General features: G+C 39.6%; 1 protein-coding gene across 1 annotated transcript; it reads left to right on the top strand.

The window, feature by feature from the left end:
* Nucleotides 1-37: 37 nt before the first annotated feature.
* LOC109209392 lies at nt 38-22,331 on the top strand. Its single transcript, XM_019372654.1, has 5 exons — nt 38-171; nt 18,005-18,100; nt 20,550-20,618; nt 21,505-21,655; nt 22,073-22,331. Exons 1-4 carry the CDS (start codon nt 38-40, stop codon nt 21,644-21,646), a joined length of 441 nt encoding a protein of 146 aa, XP_019228199.1. The 3' UTR covers nt 21,647-21,655; nt 22,073-22,331.
* Nucleotides 22,332-22,827: the final 496 nt, after the last annotated feature.

Genomic DNA, 22,827 nt, shown 5'->3' with positions numbered 1-22,827 from the left:
CTTTCTCCGGTCATCCCTGACCTTTCTCCGGCCAGCCATGGCCGTTCGAGTCAGCTCCTTGACTCTCCTGGCTAGATGGGTAACTTTCAGGGCCTTTCTCATTGCTTTTGGGTTTTCTGAAACCCTAGTCTCTAAGAGTTTCTTGATTTCTTTCAGATCTACCATAGATCTGTGCTTGCCATGAACTTTTTAAGTGCTTCTCGAAGTTTCTTTGACCTTTCTTTCAAAATGACTCTTCACTTTTCGATTAGGGTTTTCCTTCAAGTTTTTCTTGTCAAAATCTCCTCTCTGATTTCAACATGTTTCTGATTTTGCTATGTTTTGTTCATGTTGTTCTCCTATCTGAGTTAGCATGTTGAAAACCCTAATTTCTTTGGGGTCTGAAATTGCTTGTTTGAGTACTTGACTCGACTAAAGCTTTGTTTTAAAACTCTCTTTTCTCTATGTGACTTATCTGACTATGGCTGAAACCCTAACTTTTTAAAAGGGTTTCCTCACCTGCTATTTTCGAAACCATTGCATGTCTCTGAGGCTATGTTTTCTTCTATGTTGATTCAATGTGATTTGACCTACTTGATTACTATGCTTCGAATGCTTGCTTTACTACTGAAACCTAGCCTACTTCTGCTACTACTGCCCGTTTGTGATTTTGTCCATGAGTTTGGTCTCGCATGTCTGATGACCTTGTTCACTTTATTTATATGCTGAAGTTTCTTCCATGATTGATCTTCATCTTGTGACTAATTTCAAATCTCTCCTTTTATGAACCCTGATTTCACTCGCCCGTTCAAAATTGATTGATTCTTTTCCATTTGTTGTAATATTTACCTTGCTAAATCTATTCCCAAAATAAGTATATTTCTGTACTTAGACTCGATTGCTTACTTAATATTTTTTACTACTTCTTTTATGGCAATAATCAGGCTGTCTCTAAATTGATTTCCTTCTTTATTTGAATCTGTTAAACAGTGATTCCTTAATTAAAGGAAATCGCTTGTATGATTGATTCTGACAATTGATTGTTTCCATATTTGTACTAAAATTTATTTATCTCCCTTCCTTCACTCATTTTCAAAAAGGCTATAATACCTTGCATCCCTCTTCTATCAAAAAACAACAAACACAAGGAACGAAACACTTGAGTTCAGAACACACACCTCACTCAAAATTCTCTCTCTCTCTTTTTCTCTGTTACTACTTGTGTTGCTACCTTGTCTAGCCGGCTGAAAGCCAAGGCTAGGCTGTGGAAATTTGCTTACTTTTCTTTCTGCATTTGCTTATTTACTGGTATGTTCTAATTAATTTTCCAGCATCAACAAAAACATGTTTCCTTACTATTTCCCTCGCTCTTGCCTGTTTCTTGCTTGTGTTTAATCAAGTTCCATTACTGAGTATACTGTAATCTGCCCCTTTCTCCTCTGAATTAATGTTTTCTTATGTATGAACTCTGTCAGTCACTTATTATGATTTATGAATCCCAAACCCCCATATCCCTTATGTGTTTGTATTCCTTGGTTGGTTTGGAGGCATGTCAGCATTAGACACTACTGTGCATAACCCAAACCTGACCTTCCCTGGGGTCATAACCTTCATATCCCCTCTATGTCTTTTATTCTCTGGCTGGTTCATGGGTATGCCAACACCATCTATTGATGTGCATGTCCAAATCTGACCCTTCCTAGGGTCATATGCTCCCTGCAATGTGTTCCCAAACCCTTGACCCCTTTGTATGAAAATACTGATTGTTAGCTTTACTACTACTGTTTTTACACCTTACCCCTCTCTATTCTCCACTCAGTTTTAAATCTCTCTTTCTGCACTTCAACTATACTCTTAGACTTAGGTTCTGCCCCTCTTGTGCGAGCCTTGCCATGGGACCCATGAGCTCCCTCTGAACTTGGACACATAAGGGTTGGCCCTTCCACACTGCACTCATCTCTATCTGGTTATGCAAACTTGGGTGTAAGCACTGCCCTAGGTCCCTTGAGACCCTTAGGGAACTTTGACACACCCAGGTCTGAGAAAGGCTTTGAAACAAGTTGGCATTTGAGGTGTTTTGTTCCATAACTCAGAGAGGAAGTCAGAATCAGGCTTCCTATGGTTGTAACTTCTTATTTTCACACTTTTCTGATGTAATTCTGTATTTGGTCTATAATAATTTGTAATAAGCATTGGGTTTGGTTAGTGAAAAAGGGCTGGGTAATTGTGCATGCTTAACTATTAGAGGGGTAGAGATCATGCCTTTAGGACCTGTTTATTTTTTTTTTTGTATAATTAACCCAGTATTTAGATAATATGCCAATAGGACTTGTCTTTAAATTTTGCATGTTTAACTCTGCATTTAGAGAACCTGTCTATAGGACATGTTTTAAATTCTGCATTTAGACCACATGCCTCTAGGATTTGTCTTTAGTTCTGCATGTTTATTACAACATTTAGACACCATGTTCTTAGGATCCTATTGGTTATAATCCGGCATCTAAAATCAGTACCTTTTTCATAGAAATCATGCCTATAGGAATTTCAAGTAAATCCTGCCTGCTTCGTTTCACGTTCAACTAGATATCATGTCTATAGAAATTAAAATCAGCAATAATAGATATCATGTCTATAGGATTTAAAATCAGCAATAATAGATGTCATCATCTGAAACCAGTCTAGTCTAGAATCAGCCTAACTCTCACTGTTCTGAACTAATTTTCAACGACTCTCTCCCTTCTTATTAATACTGTTTAGAAAGCATGTTTATAGGATCTCACCCAAATACCTAGGCAAGCCTTAGGTGATAACAATAATAAAACTGAACCCGCCTTTGTTAATTAGTAATTGCTACAACCAGCAGGCAGGCCTGATTCGGACTTCTTATCTGAGTTATGTAATAAATTGGTCTGCTTCAAAACTGAAACTCCCCTGTCTTTAAATTCTGGCCTTGATTGTGTTTAAGTCATGCTATTTATGTGCTTTTCTTGAGGAGGTATACATTAGCCTTTTGGATGTTTACATGTTCCCCCTTAATGTGCAGTCCTATGTGTTTTGTATGTCAACCTAGCTTTTTTACCTTTTGAAACCTCAAAGTCAGCCTAATATCCCTCCCCTTTAGGAATAGTAGTCCTAAGTGCCTCTAGGACTGATAGGAATGGGACGGGTAATAGCATGCAATAGTGGTCGAGACCAATCTGCGCTTTAGTACCTCGATGGGGTGGGAAGGGTAGATATGGATATGATGACCGGTGCGCTAATACCACGTGTAGCCCCTCTCTCGAGGAGTGATTACCGGGTATTGCATTGATGTGATCCATATTGCAAATAAACCTAGGACCTTCCCCTCCCATTTCTTTCCTTTAAATATTTATAGAATTGTAACTTCTTTTCAAAATCAACCCTTTAATGATTGCTTCGCAAACTCTGTTTTACTTTTATCACTTCCAAACACTTGTGTATTGAAATCCCCTCTTATTTGAGCCTTATTTGTTCACTTGTTAATTGCACAAATTCACAAAGAACTGTCTGGCTGGGAACCACACTAGTGGATCCTGAGGGGTGCCTAACACCTTCCCCTTGGGATAATTTCAAGCCCTTACCCTATCTCTGGTTATCAAAATATAGTTGCAGTTGAACCTTATAGGTGTCCTAATGTACCTTAAATCATTAGGTGGCGACTCTTCAAATGCAAAACCCAGTTCCCAAAAGGAATGAGTTGTCCTATGCCCAAAATGTCACAAACCCGATTTTTCGATGCAAAGAGGGAAAAAGGATGCGCGACAATCTCTATAGCTGAAGCATGTCTAGGCCAGTTCTGAACATCCTTAATCTTCTTCGTTTCCACCTTAATCCCCTCACTGGATACCACGCGGCCCATGAATGCCATTGAATCAAGCCAAAACTCGCACTTGGAGAATTAAGCATATAGCTTCTTCTCCCTCAAAGTCTAGAGCATGATTCTCAAGCACTGCTCTTGATCCTCCAGAACTGCAAGAACACACCAATATGTCATCAATAAACACAATCACAAAGGAATCAAGATATGGTTGGAATATGTTGTTCATCTAGTGCATTAAGGCTGTTGGGGCATAGGTCAGCCCAAAATACATCATTAAGAACTCAAAGTGGCCATAGCGAGTTCTGAAAGCCGTCTTTGGAATGTCTGATGCCCGAATCCTTAACTAATGATACCCCAATCTCAAATCGATCTTCGAGATAACCTTAGCACCCTGAAGCCGATCAAACAAATCATCAATACACGGTAGCGGGTACTTGTTCTTGACAGTAACCTTGTTCAACTGCCAGTAGTCAATACACATCCTCATAGTGTCGTCTTTCTTCTTCACAAACATAATTGAAGCACCCCAAGGAGAAACACTTGGTTTGATGAAACCCTAATCTAGAAACTTCTGAAGTTGTTCCATTAATTACTTCAACTCTACCGGTGCCATACGATATGGTGGAATAGAGATAGGTTGAGTGCTCGGCACCATGTCAATACCCAAATCAATATCCCTATAGGGCGGCATGCCCAGTAGGTTAGGTGGGAACATATCTAGAAAGTCTCACTACCGAAACTGACTCAATGGTAGGATTATTAGCACTAACGTCCCTCACAGAGGCTAAGTATGCCAAACAAGCCTTCTGAACCATCCATTGTGCCTCAAAAAAAGACGCCACCCTACCGGGAATATAACTCAATGAACCTCTCCACTCCAATCTCGGCAACCTCGACATCACCAACGTCACGGTCTTAGTGTGACAATCTAAGATAGTATGATATTGGACGACTAGTCCATGCCCAAAATAGCATCATCAGTCCACCAGGATGAGTAAAAGAAGATCTACCCTAGTCTTATAACCCTTGATAGAGACCACACACGAGCAATAGACATAGTCTACCATAATAGAATCCCTAACAGGCGTAGACACATATACAGGAGCACTCAAAGAGTCACGAGACATATCCAAATATGGAGCAAAATAGGATGACACATACGAATAAGTTAAACCTGGACCAAATAAAACTGATGCATCTCTATGGGAAACCAAAACAGTAACTGTGATGATTGTATTAGACAATTCTGCCTCGGGTCTAGATGGAAAAGCATAGAGATAGGGTTGAGCCCCACTAATCTGACCTATACCTCTCGGACGGCCTCTCCCTGGCTGGTCGACACCTCTAATGTCTTGACCACAACCTCGGCTGCCTGACCCAGCTTCTAGCTAGATGAGTGGGTGGCGGAACCATGGAACGAGTACCTTGTTGTGGCATGTTGCTCTGTGACCTAGGGAAAAACCTCGCGACGTACCTAGTATCTCCACAAGTTTAACTATTCCTTGGTTGTTGTGACTGCTAACCCTGGAACTTACCCTGTCCACCTAAATAACCACGCTGATAACTTTGAATCGGAGGTGCACTAACCAAAGCTTAAGGTGCACTGTATGACAGCTTCTCAGGCTGAGACCTATAAGAAACACTACTTCCTGAAGCATCGTGTGATACCTGAAGCAATTTCTAAACAAACTTGTTGGGATGGCCTCTACTAAGTGAAACATTTCCTCCAAACGAGGCATCAGTGAAACCACCAAATTAAAAAGGCCTCTTCTCAGATGCTACCTACCTACCTACCCTGACCACGAAATTCTCTCTATCCATCTAGCAATCTCCACAACCCTCATGAAAGAAATATCATCCTCAGTTGTTCTGGCCATCTATAGCCTGATACAGTAAGTAAGACAATCTTAAATCTCCTTATCATCTTAATCTTTGTAGGGATCAAGTCAACAGCATGGCGAGATAAATCAACAAATCTGGTCTCATGATGGGTAACAATCGTTCAATCCTGCTGGAGGCGCTCAAACTAGATGCGTTAGTCCTCTCTCAGAGTAAAAGGAACGAACTTCTCCAAGAATAGGTGTGAGAATTGATCCCGTGTGAGTGGAGGTTAACCTCCTATTCTACCTCGAACATTCTCATGCCACCACCTCTTGGTGGAGTAATGCATCTGAAACAATACAAAATTGGCTCCATTAGACTCTAGTATGCCCATGTTGCGCACTACTTCATGGAAAAGGTCTAAGAAATCTTGTGAGTCCTCAAAAGGTGTACCACGAAATCGAATAGGAAATAGCTTGGTAAACTTGTCCAACCTCTCTCGAATAACATAACGAGTCCCTCTCTGGACTATGTAGTAATAACAGGCTGAAATGTTCCAACTGCTGGAACCACTGGAGTCTGATATTTGTCAGTCACCTGCTCTAGAGTGCGAGTAGCGAGAGTACAAGCTCCTCCCTTAGCCTGAGAGACGATTGGTGCTATATGATATACACCATCCTAGGCCACACTCTCTATAAGGCCCACTAGACATACTAGGGTGTCCTATAGCACTAGGGTAGCGATGAACCCTTTCAGGACCTAAGCTGGTCTAACTAGCGTAGTCTAAACAAGGATATCCTCCTCCTGCTCGATCTGAGGCTCTGTTATAGTTGTTGCTGCGTGTGCTCTAGGCTATGCTCTGCCTCTGGCCCTACCTCGACCCCAGCACATACGCCTGGTAGAAGCTGCAACCTAGGGCTACAACACTTGATCGGCTATTGAAGTTGTGTGTGTCCTCATGATCTGTGAGATAACACGAATATAGTGATTCAAACTAAGTGATAGAATAAAGTCACATGATAGTGAAAGAATGAAGTGAAATTTACTAAATCTTTATAGCATCTAGAAGATAATTACAGACGTCTCTGTACCAATCCCCCAAATTCTACTAAGCTTGCTCATGACTCGTTAGACCCAAGCAACCTGTGCTCTGATACCAACTTGTCACGGCCCGAAATCCCAACCACAGAACCGTGATGACGCCTCACATTCAATTGCTAGGCAAGCCAACATTAGCTACACACTATCCTTTATTAACAAATTCTAAACGCAATGTAATAAGAAATAAAACTGTAGAACTTCTAAATAGAAATAATAATACCAAATACACCTTCTAGTCTACTCGTGGAACCTGGTGTTACAAGTACATGAGCTACTAAAATAATACTACAACCTAGGTCTGAAATAAAAGTACAATTGTTTGAATACAATAACAGTGCAAGAAATAAGAAGGGAACTTCAGGGTTCGCGAACGCCGTGCAGCTCTACCTCAAGTCTTCGTGTGAAGATAGTCCGAGCGAGCCTCCTCTAACAGCTATTGGAACCAACACAAGAATTTTACACAAGATGTGCAAAAGTGTAGTATGAGTACAACCGACCCAATGTACTCAGTAAGTGTCGAGCCTTACCCCGACGAGAAAGTGACGAGGCTAAGATGAGACACCTACTAGAAACCTATGCAGACATATATATAAAGTAACAAACATAACAAGTAAACTATTAAAAGTAATAACGGGGTGGGGCATATAAAAGGGAGCAACGATCAGAATAATAAGTAAAAAATCACCAAGTAAGTCTTTTTCCGAAATAAGCAACGAAGCAGCCAAGTTAAATAAACTATCCGAGAAACAAGTAAAGCAGTAAAATCATCAAATTGCACGACATCGCCGTTCATGCTTTTACTCTCATCCTTACCATATCATGAAAATGCAATGGCACGGCATGACCCTTCTTACTTTTACTCTCGTCCTCACCAATGCAATGGCATAACAACACCCTTCATGCCTTTACTCTCATCCTCAAATGATAGTGATCATAAAGTAATCAAGTGCATGGCATCACCCTTCGCACTTTAATCCACGCATTCGCTTAATCAAAGATAACATTATGCAAACATGGCATGACAATAGGCTTCGTACTCTTCACTCTTTCTTACCAAGCAGCAATAATATCCCAAAGAATCAAGCAAGGTGGGAAGAAATTTCAACTTCAACCATGGTAACAGAATAAGAAAATTCAGCTTTGATAATCACTAAAACTTCAAAATAAGCAATAAACATGGAAGTGAACAATTAAAGAGAACCAATCTAACTAAGGCATGACAGACATAGTAGATGAAACAACATGGAACAATAAGACAATTCTCACCCGCATGCTTTAACCCATGACAATGTATATATACTCGTCACCTTGCATATACGCCATCCTCACAAATTGTTCACGTCACAAACATACCAAAAAGTCCTAATTCCCTAAAGATAACCACGATACTTACCTCTTTTCGCAAATGAATCAATGATCCACCGGACTTGTCCTTTACAATAATCCTCCAAACCAAGCGAATCTAGCCAAATATAGTTTAAACAATTCAAAATAAGCTTTAGAAACTACTCATGAGTGAAAAATATTGATTGTTAAATGAAATAGGAAAAGTCAACAAAATTCAACCCTAGGGTCGAAATCAGATATTCAGACCAAAACCCAATTACCTATTTACCCCCAAGCCCGATTTTGTAATTTATTTTAAAATCCGACCTTAGTTGGAGGATAATCTCAATTTTATCAATTTCTTAAATTCTACCCAAAATTTCCCAAAGTCTATCTAGTCCGAGCTCTAGGTTTCAAAAATGGTGGAACATAATAAAATCCCGATTTTGATCCTTTATTCAGCTGGGCGTCAGGTGTTCTTCCCATTCGTGAAACACTTGCTGCGTTCGCGAAGCACACATGCTCATTGGCCTTCGCATTCGCGAAGGCTTATTCCCCAAACAAGACACCGCGTTCACGACCAGTGGGTCGCGTCGCGATGAAGACTCTCGTGCCTTCCCCAACCATCCCAAAGCTGCGCATTCGCGTGGGGTCTTTCGCGTTTTCGAAGGGCAACCCCTAAGGCTTCGCATTTGCGTAGAGTAACCAGCCCCAGCCCCAGCCCCAGCCCTAAATTATTCCCTTCTTGATCGCGAGAGTGGCTTCNATGATCTGAAATCGATCTGAAACACGCCCGAGCCCCTCGGGGTCCCGTCCAAACATACCAACAAGTCACATAACATCACACAAACCTACTCGAGGCATCAAAGCACACATAACAATATCGTACTGATGAATCACACCTCAATTCGAAATTATTGAACTTTGAAATTTCAGCTTCAACAACCGATGCCAAAACCTATCAAATCACGTCCGATTGACCTCAAATTCTGAACACAAGTCACATTTGACATTATGGACCTGCTCCAACTTCCGGAATCGGAATCCGACCCTGATATCAAAAGGTCCACTCCTTGTCAAACTTTCCAAAATTCTAACATTCGCCATTTCAAGCCAAATTCTAACACGGACCTCCAAATCACAATCTGGACGCGCTCCTAAGTCGAAAATCACCCAACGGATCTAACAGAAACATCAGAAATCCAATCCTAGGTCAAATACTAAAAAGTCAAAACTTGGTTCAACCTTTCAAATTTAAAGCTTCAAGCTGAGAATCATCCTTCTAACTCGATTCCGAATAACCTGAAAATCATAACCGACGATTCCCATAAGTCATAATACATCATACGGAGCTACTCATGCCCTCAAACAGACGAGCAAAGTACAAATGCTCAAAATGACCGGTCGGGTCGTTACATCCTCCCCCACTTAAACATTCGTTCGTCCCCGAACATGCCCAGAGTTGTTCCAAAAGCCAACAAATTACTGTATAACCTTACCATGTGTACAAGTCAAAAAATATCATACGAACATACCAGAATCTTAAAAACGCCGATTCGAGGTCGTTTACCACAAACGTTTACCATGGTCAACTGTAACCTTATTTTAAGTAAAAAAATATTTCTTCAAAATTTCACGTAACTACTTTTCAAAAAATAACACGGACCATGCATGCAAGTCATATAACATCAAATAAAGCTATGAGAGGTCTGCAAATACAGAAATAAAGGCTAGTACTCAAAAAGACCTATCGGGTTGTTACAATAGTCAATTGGGCTAATATCGGTAGCATTTGACTAATATAGATAATATTGTTTGAATTAACTAATATTAATAATATTTTGTCTGTAAAGTCAAACAAGGTAGTTTTCTCTTAATTATTTGNTCACACAAACCTACTCGAGGCATCAAAGCACACATAACAATATCGTACTGATGAATCACACCTCAATTCGAAATTATTGAACTTTGAAATTTCAGCTTCAACAACCGATGCCGAAACCTATCAAATCACGTCCGATTGACCTCAAATTCTGAACACAAGTCACATTTGACATTATGGACCTGCTCCAACTTCAGGAATCGAAATCCGACCCTGATATCAAAAGGTCCACTCCTTGTCAAACTTTCCAAAATTCTAACATTCGCCATTTCAAGCCAAATTCTAACACGAACCTCCAAATCACAATCTGGACGCGCTCCTAAGTCGAAAATCACCCAACGGATCTAACAGAAACATCAGAAATCCAATCCTAGGGCAAATACTAAAAAGTCAAAACTTGGTTCAACCTTTCAAATTTAAAGCTTCAAGCTGAGAATCATCCTTCTAACTCGATTCCGAATAACCTGAAAATCATAACCGACGATTCCCATAAGTCATAATACATCATACGGAGCTACTCATGCCCTCAAACAGACGAGCAAAGTACAAATGCTCAAAATGACCGGTCGGGTCGTTACATCCTCCCCCACTTAAACATTCGTTCGTCCACGAACATGCCTAGAGTTGTTCCAAAAGCCAACAAATTACTGTATAACCTTACCATGCACATACCCGTGGGTGATCCAACGTCACCCTATCCCATATAAGTCCAATAACACAGCATGATTGTAATTTCTTAATCCAACCTAGCCCATAAGCCTTAGAATCCAATTTCCACTTCCGAAATTTTCTATAAGACCAGAATCTCACATCTTTACACTGTATAAGTTTGAAAAAAATGTGATAAGTCATGGTCATAACCCAAGATGAAATCACATGATATACCACATAATTCAAACACTCATAGCGATAATTTCTAATCACAGTAGCTGCTCAAAACAACCCAATACCGGTAATAAACCTCTTATCAAATAAAGCCTCGTTCTAACACCTTCCTATACTGCTAATGATGAAAGAAACACGCCGAAACTCATAACCATTCGTCAGTTCCTTTCCTGCGATAGGAACTTTAGCAAATTTCTAAGCCGACTTTTGATATTAATCTTCCAACAACGCTGTAATCAATTCTGATAGTATTCATTCTACGTCCATTGAGCCCATCTCGTCCAACACGACCACTCTAGCGACATGACACATCAATACAATCGAAGCCACAACCCGTGCAATCCTTGCACCAATAAGTAAGAGTCCAAATGAACTCAAACATGGAAAATGACATCCAATAAGAGAACCATCTCGCAAGCTCAATGGGTATCACCACATCGCAATGCTAAGAACACGTCACACACCATAGAACCAAAACACACGAATATCACGCAATGCATCATACCTCAATACAACTCAGCTACAATGTGTGACCCCATCCAAACACTGGTCCATATTATACACCTCGAGCAGCCTTGCTCCAAATCAATAACCCCGCAAAATTCGACATCAAGCACCCAAAGTGCATTACCATTACCCCGGAGAGCAAATAACACAATGCCACCATCCGGAAAGAACATAGCCAATGCGCAATCAATCACGCAATACCTAAATACTCATCCGGCTCGAATTTCCGCTATAAAGCCCAAATAGAACCACACCATGTGTGCATATAACCAACGATTCACAACTCCTTGTAACATAGAAGGGTAATTCACAGATCATTTGAGAACACGAATAAGCTCTACAACAACTGAACGGCACATCCCTCAACAATAGCAGTTCGGAGTCAACAAATCCGACCTCGTGCAGAATACATATCCATTTTGGCCTACCAATGAACCCCAAATCAACATCGGTCTCACACAATAGATAAATAACCCTTTGAAAGTCCACAATGGCTGAATCACAACACATACTATCTTCTGCCCAACCTTGGCTACACTATCACAGTTCACGACAACGAAACCATCCACTCATGAGAACTCCCAGTCTCCAAATCTGTACAACATACAAATCACCATATCTGATCTCAACTCTATCACCTGAATGCTTAACACTTCTCAAATTACACGATCATCCCACGAGGACTACTTCTATCATTCTTCTGTGCCACAAATCAAAATTCGAACACCAGCAGTTGATCAAACAAGAGAATGCCGCAATACCAATGATGTATCCATAAATTAAACACATTGCCCCTTCTGAAATGTATACTCTCCTCACGCCATACCAAATAGTAATGCCATTTACCTATTCATTTGAAATCGTCCATGCAGCCTAAGAACTTATGACCTTCCTTTCAAAACTGAACCGTGACCTTGCACATGCCAAATCTCGATCCTACACAACACACTGCATATACCATGCCATCCTATGATAAATACGAGAACATCACAATCCACTCCAAGTGACAAGCAACTGCATACTTAATTAGCTAAGAACTTTCCATTTTATCCCATCCAAGAGGAAATCACTATACATCACATACTCCTCGCGCCAGTAGAAAATATACATCTCTAACTTTGGTAGAAACCATCAAGAGCTCTCTGAATCCCATTTGCAAAAACCAAACCGTCAGGACTGACTCCTTCTAACTCAACCAAGCTACGCAAGGCATCAAAACCCACGAGCATTGCCACAAAATACCTGTAGAAACCCACCACTTCATAAGCACCCAAGGAACCGATCATATTCATTACCATGTCAATCCAACCTACTACCAAGCTGTCCTAATTCTCTGAGTTCCTTCCGAATTAACTTCAAATTGATATCTTTCCTTGCTAGTACACTACTATCCTTAACTAAAACTTGCCCCGCGAACATTAGCATAAAACCACACCGCCCTAAGGCTCATAAACCGTTGTATTCCTTCTTAAGCACCCCCAAAAGTACCACAACCGAGATGCCCGCTCTGAAGGGACCTTCTGCGAATCTAAAGCCATTACCTTCGCCTTCCGGATACTGATATGTAGAATCCATAATGATAGAGAAATGCCACAAGTCCCGACATCCTCCAATATAAATCTCAGTTTCTAGCCAAATACAAATCCTGAAGATTCCCAATTGCCATGTATAAATCTTAAATTCATTGGAAACATTCTCGAGAGTCATCCACTCTACTCAAATCTCAATTAGACTTGCCAAACGGGCCGAATGACCTGTGCCCCATTAGCACTCCAACACCCAAGGAAGTAACTCCACCTTAATGCAACCAAATAAATTCATGTCCCATCCACATTACATCCTTCACCAATAACAACTCAAATCGTTCCGTGATTCTCATAAAGCCTAATACAACTCGTACCCTGAAATTCCTTTACTCAAGTCTTCCTCGATCTCACCCTCTGCAGAACATAACTCATTCACAAATATACCTTAACCGAAAACCAATACAACACATAACCGTGAAATCAACTTATCAATAGCGGACTCCCCCACTTGGCTCAAAGCCATAGATCAAAACACACCCTGACTCGCAATGCCCTTACTTTATTACAACCATAATACCGCAGTGAGATTCAACTAAATCCTCCATAAGTTCATGCAACACATACTCATTACGTAGCCATCCGGCCACAAATTCTTCTAATAGGGACACTACCGAATATATAAATCCAAAAGCACGTGCTCACATAATCAACACCTCTGTGCTCAAACCACAGTCAAAACCCGGCCTCAAGTCCTCCAGACTGGCCAATCATCAGCATACCGAAGTCATATCTCGCACCTCTTGCATGGAATCACAAGCCGTCGATGTACAGCTGATACCGAACACTCACATGCGCATACGAATGCGTGGAAGGAATTCAAAGAGTTACGCTTCAAGCTGAATCAATGCCGCACGATAAGGAAAGAAAGATGGGAAGTATATCCTAAATGTCCTGTAGCCTCTCGAAGATAGATATAGACGTCATCATACCGATCCGCAAGACTCTACAAGACATTTGCTAATGACTTGTACAACCTATGAACCTAGAGCTTTGATACCAATATATCACGACCCAAAATCCACCAGTTGTGATGGAACCTAACCCGACCCGCTAGGGAAGACAATTAACTATTATCCAATTCCATTTAACTTAATAAAATAATTAAACAACAGAATTATCTAAATCTTATACATTTCCTAAGGACCGTAGTTAAGATCATGAGCTTCTAAGAATAGAGTTTACAAAGCAGACATGAAGAAAATACATCTTCTATTCGAAAATTTCGTAAATAGAGTTTATAAATCTAAGGCTACCGTGAACAAAAGGCAGCTACAACAGGATCGCAAGTACGCCTTCAAATCCAGCAACCATCGATCGCAGCAACCTCAATATCCGGGATTTGCACGCAATGTGCAGGAAGTGCAGAACGAGTACAATCGACCCCATGTACTCAAAAAGTGACAAACCTAACCTTAGGTTGAAAGCAGTGACGAGCTAGTACATAGGTCGGGTCCAACACAAATAACTAACAGTAGATCATACAATGTACAAGTAGAGAAATAGCTCAGAAATAAAGTGCTCAAATACTCTACCAATGAAAGCCCAAATACTCTACCAATGAAAGCCCAAATACACTACCGAAATCGTTTCAAAATATGAGTAAGTTTTGAAAACTATAACTTTTTTCCTGAAAATTCCTTTCCACAATAGGTAGACATGTGTCATTTTCTTTTTCAAATAACAAGTGTGAAATACCTCTTTATAACCACATATCAATGTATGTAAAAAGTCCTGAATGACGTGATACCTTACAGCATGAGGAAAAATGCATCTCTATGCATGTATGACATATGTGCATACCAATGCCATGTACTTCAGAGATGAATCATGTATTCACACTCTCAGAGTACTCAACCTCACTGCATCCCACTCAACCACTCTGTACTGTATATGGCCCATACGACCTAGAGAAATCCATCCCGAAACATATACAACACCGACTATAAGTCGTCCAGTACCGAGGATAAAGGGAATTCCAACCCTGTGGAGAAATCCATCTGCTGGAATCAACTACTTCGGACAAATCCATGCTCAGGGAAATCCATCCCTCAATAATGTATAAATGCTCAACCACACGGTAACGTATATGGCCCATGCGGCCTAGGGAAATCCATCTCGGAACATACTCAACAATGACTAGACGTCACTCGGTATCGAGGAAAAAGGGAAATCCATCCCTGTGGAGAAATCCATCTGCATATATTAATACTTCGGACAAATCCATGTCCAGGGAAATCCATCCCTCAATAATATCATCCGTGCTCACTGGGGGTGTGTTACAGACTCTGGAGGGGCTCCTACATCCCAAGCGCTACCATAATCATCAATATAACCGCTGCGGCGTGCAGCGTGATCCCATAGATGTAACTCATAATCAGGCTCTCGGCCTGACTCAGTCATCACTCTCCAGTCTCACCCTCGGGCTCTCAATGTCATGAAAATTGACCCAGAACAATGATATGATGTATCAACAAGTAACAAGTGAGACTGAGATACCATATGAATGCTTGAATGCAACTGAGTACAAACTATCAATGAAATCAATGAGATGACAGCAAGAAACGACCACTATGGTCCCAACAATATTCGCATAAACCCTAAACATGATATTTAGCATGATGTAAAGCTCAATTATTTTATCACATGGTAAAAAAAACAAATATCAACAAAGTGGGCCACTAAGTAGTGCCCTGGAAATAACCGAGTCACAACTCAGAGGGTGCACGCCCACACGCCCGTCATCTAGCATGTGTGTCACCTCAGCACCAATCACATAACACATAATTCGGGGTTTCATACCCTTAGCACTATGTTTAGAAGAGTTACTTATCTTAAACAAGCCGATCCCGACACTGATCAAGGCAAGCGATGCTCCAAGAATGCCATCACGCGCGTAAGGACCTTCGAACGGCTCAACACTAGCCAAAAGCAACTCAAATACATCAGATAAAACCCAAGGAAGAAATTACAAATGATACAGATCGATTCCGAAGTCAAATCCAAAATCCAGCCAAAAATCACACCTGGGCCCACGCCTCGAAACTCCGAAAAACTCACAAAATCTGACAGCCCATTCAATTTCGAGTCCAATCATACTAGTTTCACTCAAACCCGACTCCAAATCGGTGTTCAAAACTCAAAAATTCGTATTATGAAACATTAGGCCAAAACCTCCAATTTCCTCTTTCAATTCATCAACCATAAGCTAAAATCAAAGATAGATTCATGAAATATAACCATAAGCTAAAATCAAAGATAAATTCTATCCATCACTTCCTCATCTGCGGACTCATAACTGCATCTGCGGAGTCGCTTCTGCGACATAACTGATCACGCCCAACTATGCCTTATAAAAAGGACAATGCGGTCGCTGCAAATATAATCCGGTTTACAAGTCCGAAGTCGAATCCCACAGAGAACTGAGGTTTAGCTACAGCTGTTCACTATCACCAAGAAGACAAGCTTGAACAATTCCTAACTTATAGATATTAAGATTCTTCTGTTTAACTAATTAACTAACAAATTAAAATAGTAAATTAACAACTAACGATACTGAGGGTTAGAGAAAAGATTAAGGAGGTCTAGAGTTATGATTTCCCCAATTGTGGGAATCCTTCCCGCTATGTCTTCTATAATTTCGCCTAAGTATTCTCTACCGATCATGAGCACTCTTATTACCGTAAATCTCTCCCGAGTAATTACGACAATTTACTAGACGCACTCTCCCGAGCTACGCTAGCTGGCTTTTAATACAGCTCACTTCAGATCGCACCCAAGGCTTGGTTATCCCTAATCCCACCTTTAAACCCTCGGTTATTGATCCCTCATATACTCTGGGAGTGGTGTTGTTCAACAATTACCTAAATATGCACTCTCTCCCGAGTTATGCATACTAAATAGGCACAGCTAATTGAGAGCTCTTCAATCAACCAGAATATAAACGTAGTTGAACAAATAGAGAAAAGCTATAGCTCAATTATATAAAAACATAACAAGAATTTATCCTACAAAAGGTTCTATCAAAACTCTAGATAACAAATTAGCTATTCATAATAGTATGTAAAACTACAATACTAAAAGTCATAACCAACAATGAAAAATAGGAAGAGGAAGGAAAAACTCGTAGAAGAATTCTCCGCCTTGCTCCCAATGTGTTCTTGCCTCCCAGGGTGTTGTCTAATCCTAATGTAGTGTCTCCTGCCTCCTTAGGTCTAATTTGTGTCCAAAATATGTCCCCCTCTCTTTCTTGGCCGGCTTCCTTGGTTTAATATAGGGTTTAGGGCTTAAAATCCCGTGTTTTGCACATAAGTCCTTGAAATTTCCGCCTCCTGCCGCGGTTTTGCCGCGGTCGCGGTGGAACCGCGGCCAAACATGCCCTCTGATTCTTCAGTTGTCCGCGACCATCTTCTACCGCGGTTCTGCCGCAGTCGCGGTGGAACCGCGGTTTTTCACCCTGTTCCGTTTGGAATTTGGAAAAACGTAAAACATGAAAGTTGTAGCCCTTTGAGTTAGCTTTCCAACCATATATTGTGGAGCCCAAATGGAGTTCTGAGCAAAAAGTTATGTCTATTTTACTAGACAGTGCGCAATATGCCTCCTCAAGTCTTCGTTCGTACTTAATTATCAAATTTGACCCCCGAACACGATCCCGGCTTAATTCCTTGAGCTTTTACTCAGACTTCAAAGCGTCAAATCACTTAAATTCATTCCATAACATCTATATAGCTCGGAATCACACCTACAAGGCATAAAACACACAATTAGTGCAAAACACTAGCGATTAAAGCGCAAACTCAATTAAAGTGCAGTAAATTAGAGTGTAATAAGCGACTAAAATACGTAATTATAGCCTATCATCACTTATATACATTTGTATTTCCCAACTTGTTGTAAGGAATAAATTTCCTTTTGAATAAAGCTGGGTAATCTGCACATATGCCGTGAAGCTTTTAAAACCAGTGTTGATAAATATTATGTTGTGTTTCATCTGACCAAATACAGTGCTTGGTTATTTGGTTCTTCATGTACATGCATATGTTTGGTGTTGATAAAATCTTATGTGTTTCGGCTGTCCAGTTATGGAGCTGGGCTACTTGGTTCATTGATGTACATACGTATGTTGGGAAACAGCGTGGATTCTATAAGTACAGACGGACCCAAAGCGCTTATCAAGTATGCCTTCATGATTCAATCTTTAGCTTCTATACATGTTTATCTCGAATATATATGTGTTGTCTTTTATCTTCCTTCTTTATCATAGCCAGAATGTAGTTCCATAATATTTTGCTTTTTCTTAAGAAACTGAATCCCATTTCCATATCATAGCCAGAATGTAGTTCCACGAGTAGATTCCTTTAGAATGAAGTATCAATACATCTGTTTGTCTGTTAAGTGTTTGGTTCCTACCTTTTCCCTTCTGCCTTGTCTCCTCCTCCTAAACCCCAGGGAAACAAGGGAGGGATTGGGGGGAAATGACTGGGATTAAACTTTTCTGACCGAAAGGTGTTTGCATTCTCTTGTAACTTAGGATACAAAGAGGGAAAGTTAATTCAGGCTAGCTTTGTATCATTCTTGTATGATCTGCATGGTATATGTGTGCTACGTTGTGGAAGTGCTATAGTTATCATATAATTTATGCAGCTATTTGACCATATCGGCTCCAGTAATTTAAGGTAAATGGCTTAGTATTAGTTTCTCCAAGTTGTTAATTTAACAACACATACAAGCTCAATAAAGATTCTTGGTGTAAACCAATGGAGCTTCCTATAACCATGAGTTTACACCAAGGATTTGCCTTGAGCCCTTTCTTATTTATCCTAGTTACGAATGAGGTAACCATTGCATACAAGATAAGGTTTCATGATATATGTTAGTTGCAGATGACATTTGTATTAATAGACAAAACTAGCTAAGGAGTCTACCAAAATTTTGAAATATGGAGAAGTACTCTAGAGATAAGGTTTTTAAGTAGTAAGACGGAATATATGCACTGCAACTTTGACCCTCATATAAGAATGAAGTTGAAGGGGGATTGGACAAGATCGTTGTGTGAAGTTGAGACAACTAAATCTATGTTCTGCTATTCAAGGGAATGATATAATAAATGAAATATAACACATAGCATTTGATTAAGATGACTGATATGAAGGAGTGTAACGAGAGCACTATGCGATAGGAAGATACCAATTAGAGAGAAAGGTAAGTTTTATAACAATAATAAGACCAATAATGTTATGTTAGAGTGAATGTCCGCCTCAAAAGCCCAGTATATCCACAAAATGAATGTTGTAGAAATGTGAATGGCAAGATGGTTGTTCAATCATATAAGATCAAACAAGATTAGAATGATCACAATTGCCATAAAATAGAGATAAAACAAGAGAAAGTAACATGAAATGGTTGGAAAGTCCCCTACTTTAACCTCACCGATTTGCATGCATAGCACTATGATGATTGAAGGTATTAAAAGGCAACAAGGGAAACATAAAATCACATGGAAGGAAGTAGACACCTACACTCTCTCGGGATATATGGGGTTTTGGTGAATAACTTAACAAAAAAGAAGCAAATGATCCATATAGGTTATACCAATTGTTAGGATTAAGGTTTAGTCGTGTTAGTACACTTGCATTAGTTCTGGTGCTAGCTAGGAATCTTTTTAATTTGTTTTGATATTTGTTTGTTGGGTACCTACAAGAACAAAAGGATTTGTATGTTGGCATAAAATGTAGATAACCTCTAGTGTCTGAGAACCCTAATTTGTTTCAGAGGATAATTTCTGAAGTATTGGTATGAAACATGTCCATAAGCAATAAAATCGGTATTGAGAATTAATAAAACCAACCGAACTATTTTGGGCTGAGTGTTAGTAGTTGTTTGTCATTGTTAATGTTGTTTGCTAAGACCTAAACTCTAACAATCATATCAAAGAAGGGTTTAAATTAGAAGTTAACTTTCAATACCCTAAGCAGAATTGGACCATGATCCTCGTCGGATATTGTGATACTACGTTTCTGCGCAAGACACTCATTGCCTGGTTCTGGAAAAATGTCTGGTAGTGGACATTCCTTTTGGTGGCAAGTCACATGTATATCGTGCTGAAACTACATTAAGAGTGACGCTTGTCTAGGGTTCTGCTGGATGCAGGTAAATGGCTGGCTGTATACATTCAACAAATACTAATAAGATGTTTTATTTGCTCAAATGAAAATTTGAAAAGAAAAATGTTTGGGTAAATATTATTAGCTAATAGGCTTAAATATGTATAATGGGTGCTCTCAGTTTGTTAATGAGTAAACTGTCATATTCTCCTCCTCTTTGTACCTTAAACCTTGGTTAAAAATAGGTAAAGAGATATTTTTAGGTTTACTTCTTTGAGACTTTGACATCCTCCTACTCTTCATACTTTGGCAGACTTGCAATTACATTCACATTGGAGTTGTACTTTGTGTACAATTTCTTAATTCCAGGGTCTTAAGTTAGTAATAAACCGGGTGGTAATTAGAAATCCAAGAAATGCATCATTACTGAATCCCTAACTGACTTAGGAATAGTAGTCATATGCCATTACGGAGTAGCTTGAGCTCTGATTAATTAACTGACGAGAAAGCTTTACTTGCAGGGGAGCAGCTGGGCAACCGAGGCTATTGGTTCCTGTTGTTTTGGTTATGATCTATAACCGGTGGAATGGGTAAGGATCTTCCACTGTCACCATATTACATCAAAGCACGTGTGGATAGAATAATTGTTTCAAGGAAAACTTCTCTTATAACTTTTCTGCATCGATAAAGAAATTTAGTTGGTTAAAGGAGCTTCAGACTTCAGTTTCTTCTATTCTATCTTTTACCTTCACGATTTGGATCAGACCTTTTAGTTTACCAAGCATAGAAGTTAATTACTTGTGAGTCGAAGAACAAAGATGGAATCTAGTAACCTGAGGCAAAAAGTATAATATTTACAGAGCAGTGTCGATGCAGCCAACAGATTTGGACATAGGCCGAGGCAAGTTATTGACACTTGAATTTTGATTTAATGTAATGGCATTAAAATTATTAATGTGATTGTTTCTAGTTTGAGATGTCCCAAGGATATTGTCCATGACTGAAAGTCAAAAAATGAAGTTTTCATTCAGTTCCGAATAATCGCCTTCATTCAACTTGAGCAGAGGCGGATCCAAAATTTAAACTTTATGGGTTCAACTTTTAAGATTTTTAGCATTGACCGTTATATTTTGTAAGTTATGGGTTCATGTCTACTATTTATTACAATTTTAGTGAAGTTTTACACATAAATTTATGATCCGCGCCAAAAGTTATGATTTCTGTTGAACCTGTGCCTACAATGGTACATCCGCCCCTGAACCTGAGACTTGTCCGGTAATAAGTTGAAACACCACTAGAAAGGGTATTATCAACCATTCTGAAGTAGCTTGAACTTGTTAGTGCTTCAATGGACCTAAGAATCATTTACAGATTAATTCTTTGAAATTTTTTCAGTAGCAACCTCTGATGCTTTTACCTTGCATTAAGTGGCTTAAGTTAGTGTCCTTTGCTTACTTAATTTTGGTTTCTTTCCAGTATTCTTGAGGCGGAGTACGGGTTCATGCACCTTGACTTGATACCCATGTTAGTTGGATTCTTCACTTACAAGATTGCAACTTTTGCCCAAGCTATCGAAGATGCATTGACAACAGTTGTAGAAAAGAAGACAGAAACATAATTTTAATAGGTATGGCTCCAAACTTCCGCTTAGCGATGATAATTTTTACCTCAATGTTAATTTACTAAGGTATATATGTTCACAAAAATCTTCTCGTTTTAACCTTGGGTGTGTAGTTCAAGCAATGATTTCGTGTAGCATCCAGGAGGTAAAGTTGAACCTTGCGTAACTGGTAAAGTTGTTGTCATGTGACCAGGAGGTCACGGGTTCAAGTCGTGGAAACAACCTCTTGCAGAAATGCAGGGTAAGGCTGCGTACAATAGACCGTTGTGGTCCGGTCCATTCCCGGACCCCGCGCATAGCAGGAGCTTAGTGCACCGGGCTGCTGTTTTTATCCAGTTTTAATAGCAATAAATACTGTTTTGTCCCTCTATTTTGAGTTTGCTTTCGTTTTCTTACCTTTTGCCTCTCGAATACTTGTTGCAGAGACGAATTTCAGGAACTGCAAAATGGGATTCAAAATATAGTGACTACTAGAATTCAAGAACATCTTTCTGCTCTTACGTCTGTACTGTCATGGGAAATAACAAAGAATTCAAGTGGAAGAGTGGTAATTTAAGGTTCTGAACTCTTTGAATGTATAAGGTTAGGGCAAATGTATCTATTATTATGTAGCTGGTCCAGACACCATTGCCATAATAAATTTTTTAATTTATGGATGTGGTCATGCACTAAATCATATTAATTTACAGTAAGACTATAAATGGCCATGTACAAACAAAAAATGCTTCCAAATTATTTGCAAAAGAAAACAAATTGGAAGGGGTAACATCAACAACAGTTGGGTAAAATAAAAAATTGGCCAATCAGCCGAAACAAATTGATGACTTCATCTTCCTAAAAGTCGGAACTTGTGCTCAGACTATCACTATATAATTGGGCAAAATACAAAGGTCAGTCGAAATTAATTGTATTATCTGGCCAAAAAGTGTGTATTATATGTATATAATATACACGCAACAATAACAACAACAACAAACCTAATGTAATCAGACAATACAATGTTAGTTGACCAAAATAATCTTAATCACATCAAACTTTTATATATATATATTTGGGAACGATTAAAAAAATACATTTCTCCATACGATTTGCATAACGTTTTTGCGTTCCTCATCTCTTCTTCGTTGGGAACAGCTCTGAGAAGCCGAAAAGGGGCAATTCTAGAGACCTTTGATAGT

Source organism: Nicotiana attenuata, unplaced genomic scaffold (assembly GCF_001879085.1).
Source record: "Nicotiana attenuata strain UT unplaced genomic scaffold, NIATTr2, whole genome shotgun sequence".
Lineage (NCBI taxonomy): Eukaryota > Viridiplantae > Streptophyta > Magnoliopsida > Solanales > Solanaceae > Nicotiana > Nicotiana attenuata.
The sequence above is the reverse complement of the archived record's forward strand: the minus strand, read 5'-3'. Positions and strand labels throughout refer to the sequence as shown.

Coding starts and splice junctions, on each gene's coding strand:
- LOC109209392 (XM_019372654.1), top strand. CDS start 38: ATGGCCGTTCGAGTCAGCTCCTTGACTCTCCTGGCTAGATGGGTAACT. Junction 18,101..20,549: donor GGACCCAAAGCGCTTATCAA/GTATGCCTTCAT, acceptor CTTTACTTGCAG/GGGAGCAGCTGGGCAACCGA. Junction 20,619..21,504: donor ATCTATAACCGGTGGAATGG/GTAAGGATCTTC, acceptor GTTTCTTTCCAG/TATTCTTGAGGCGGAGTACG.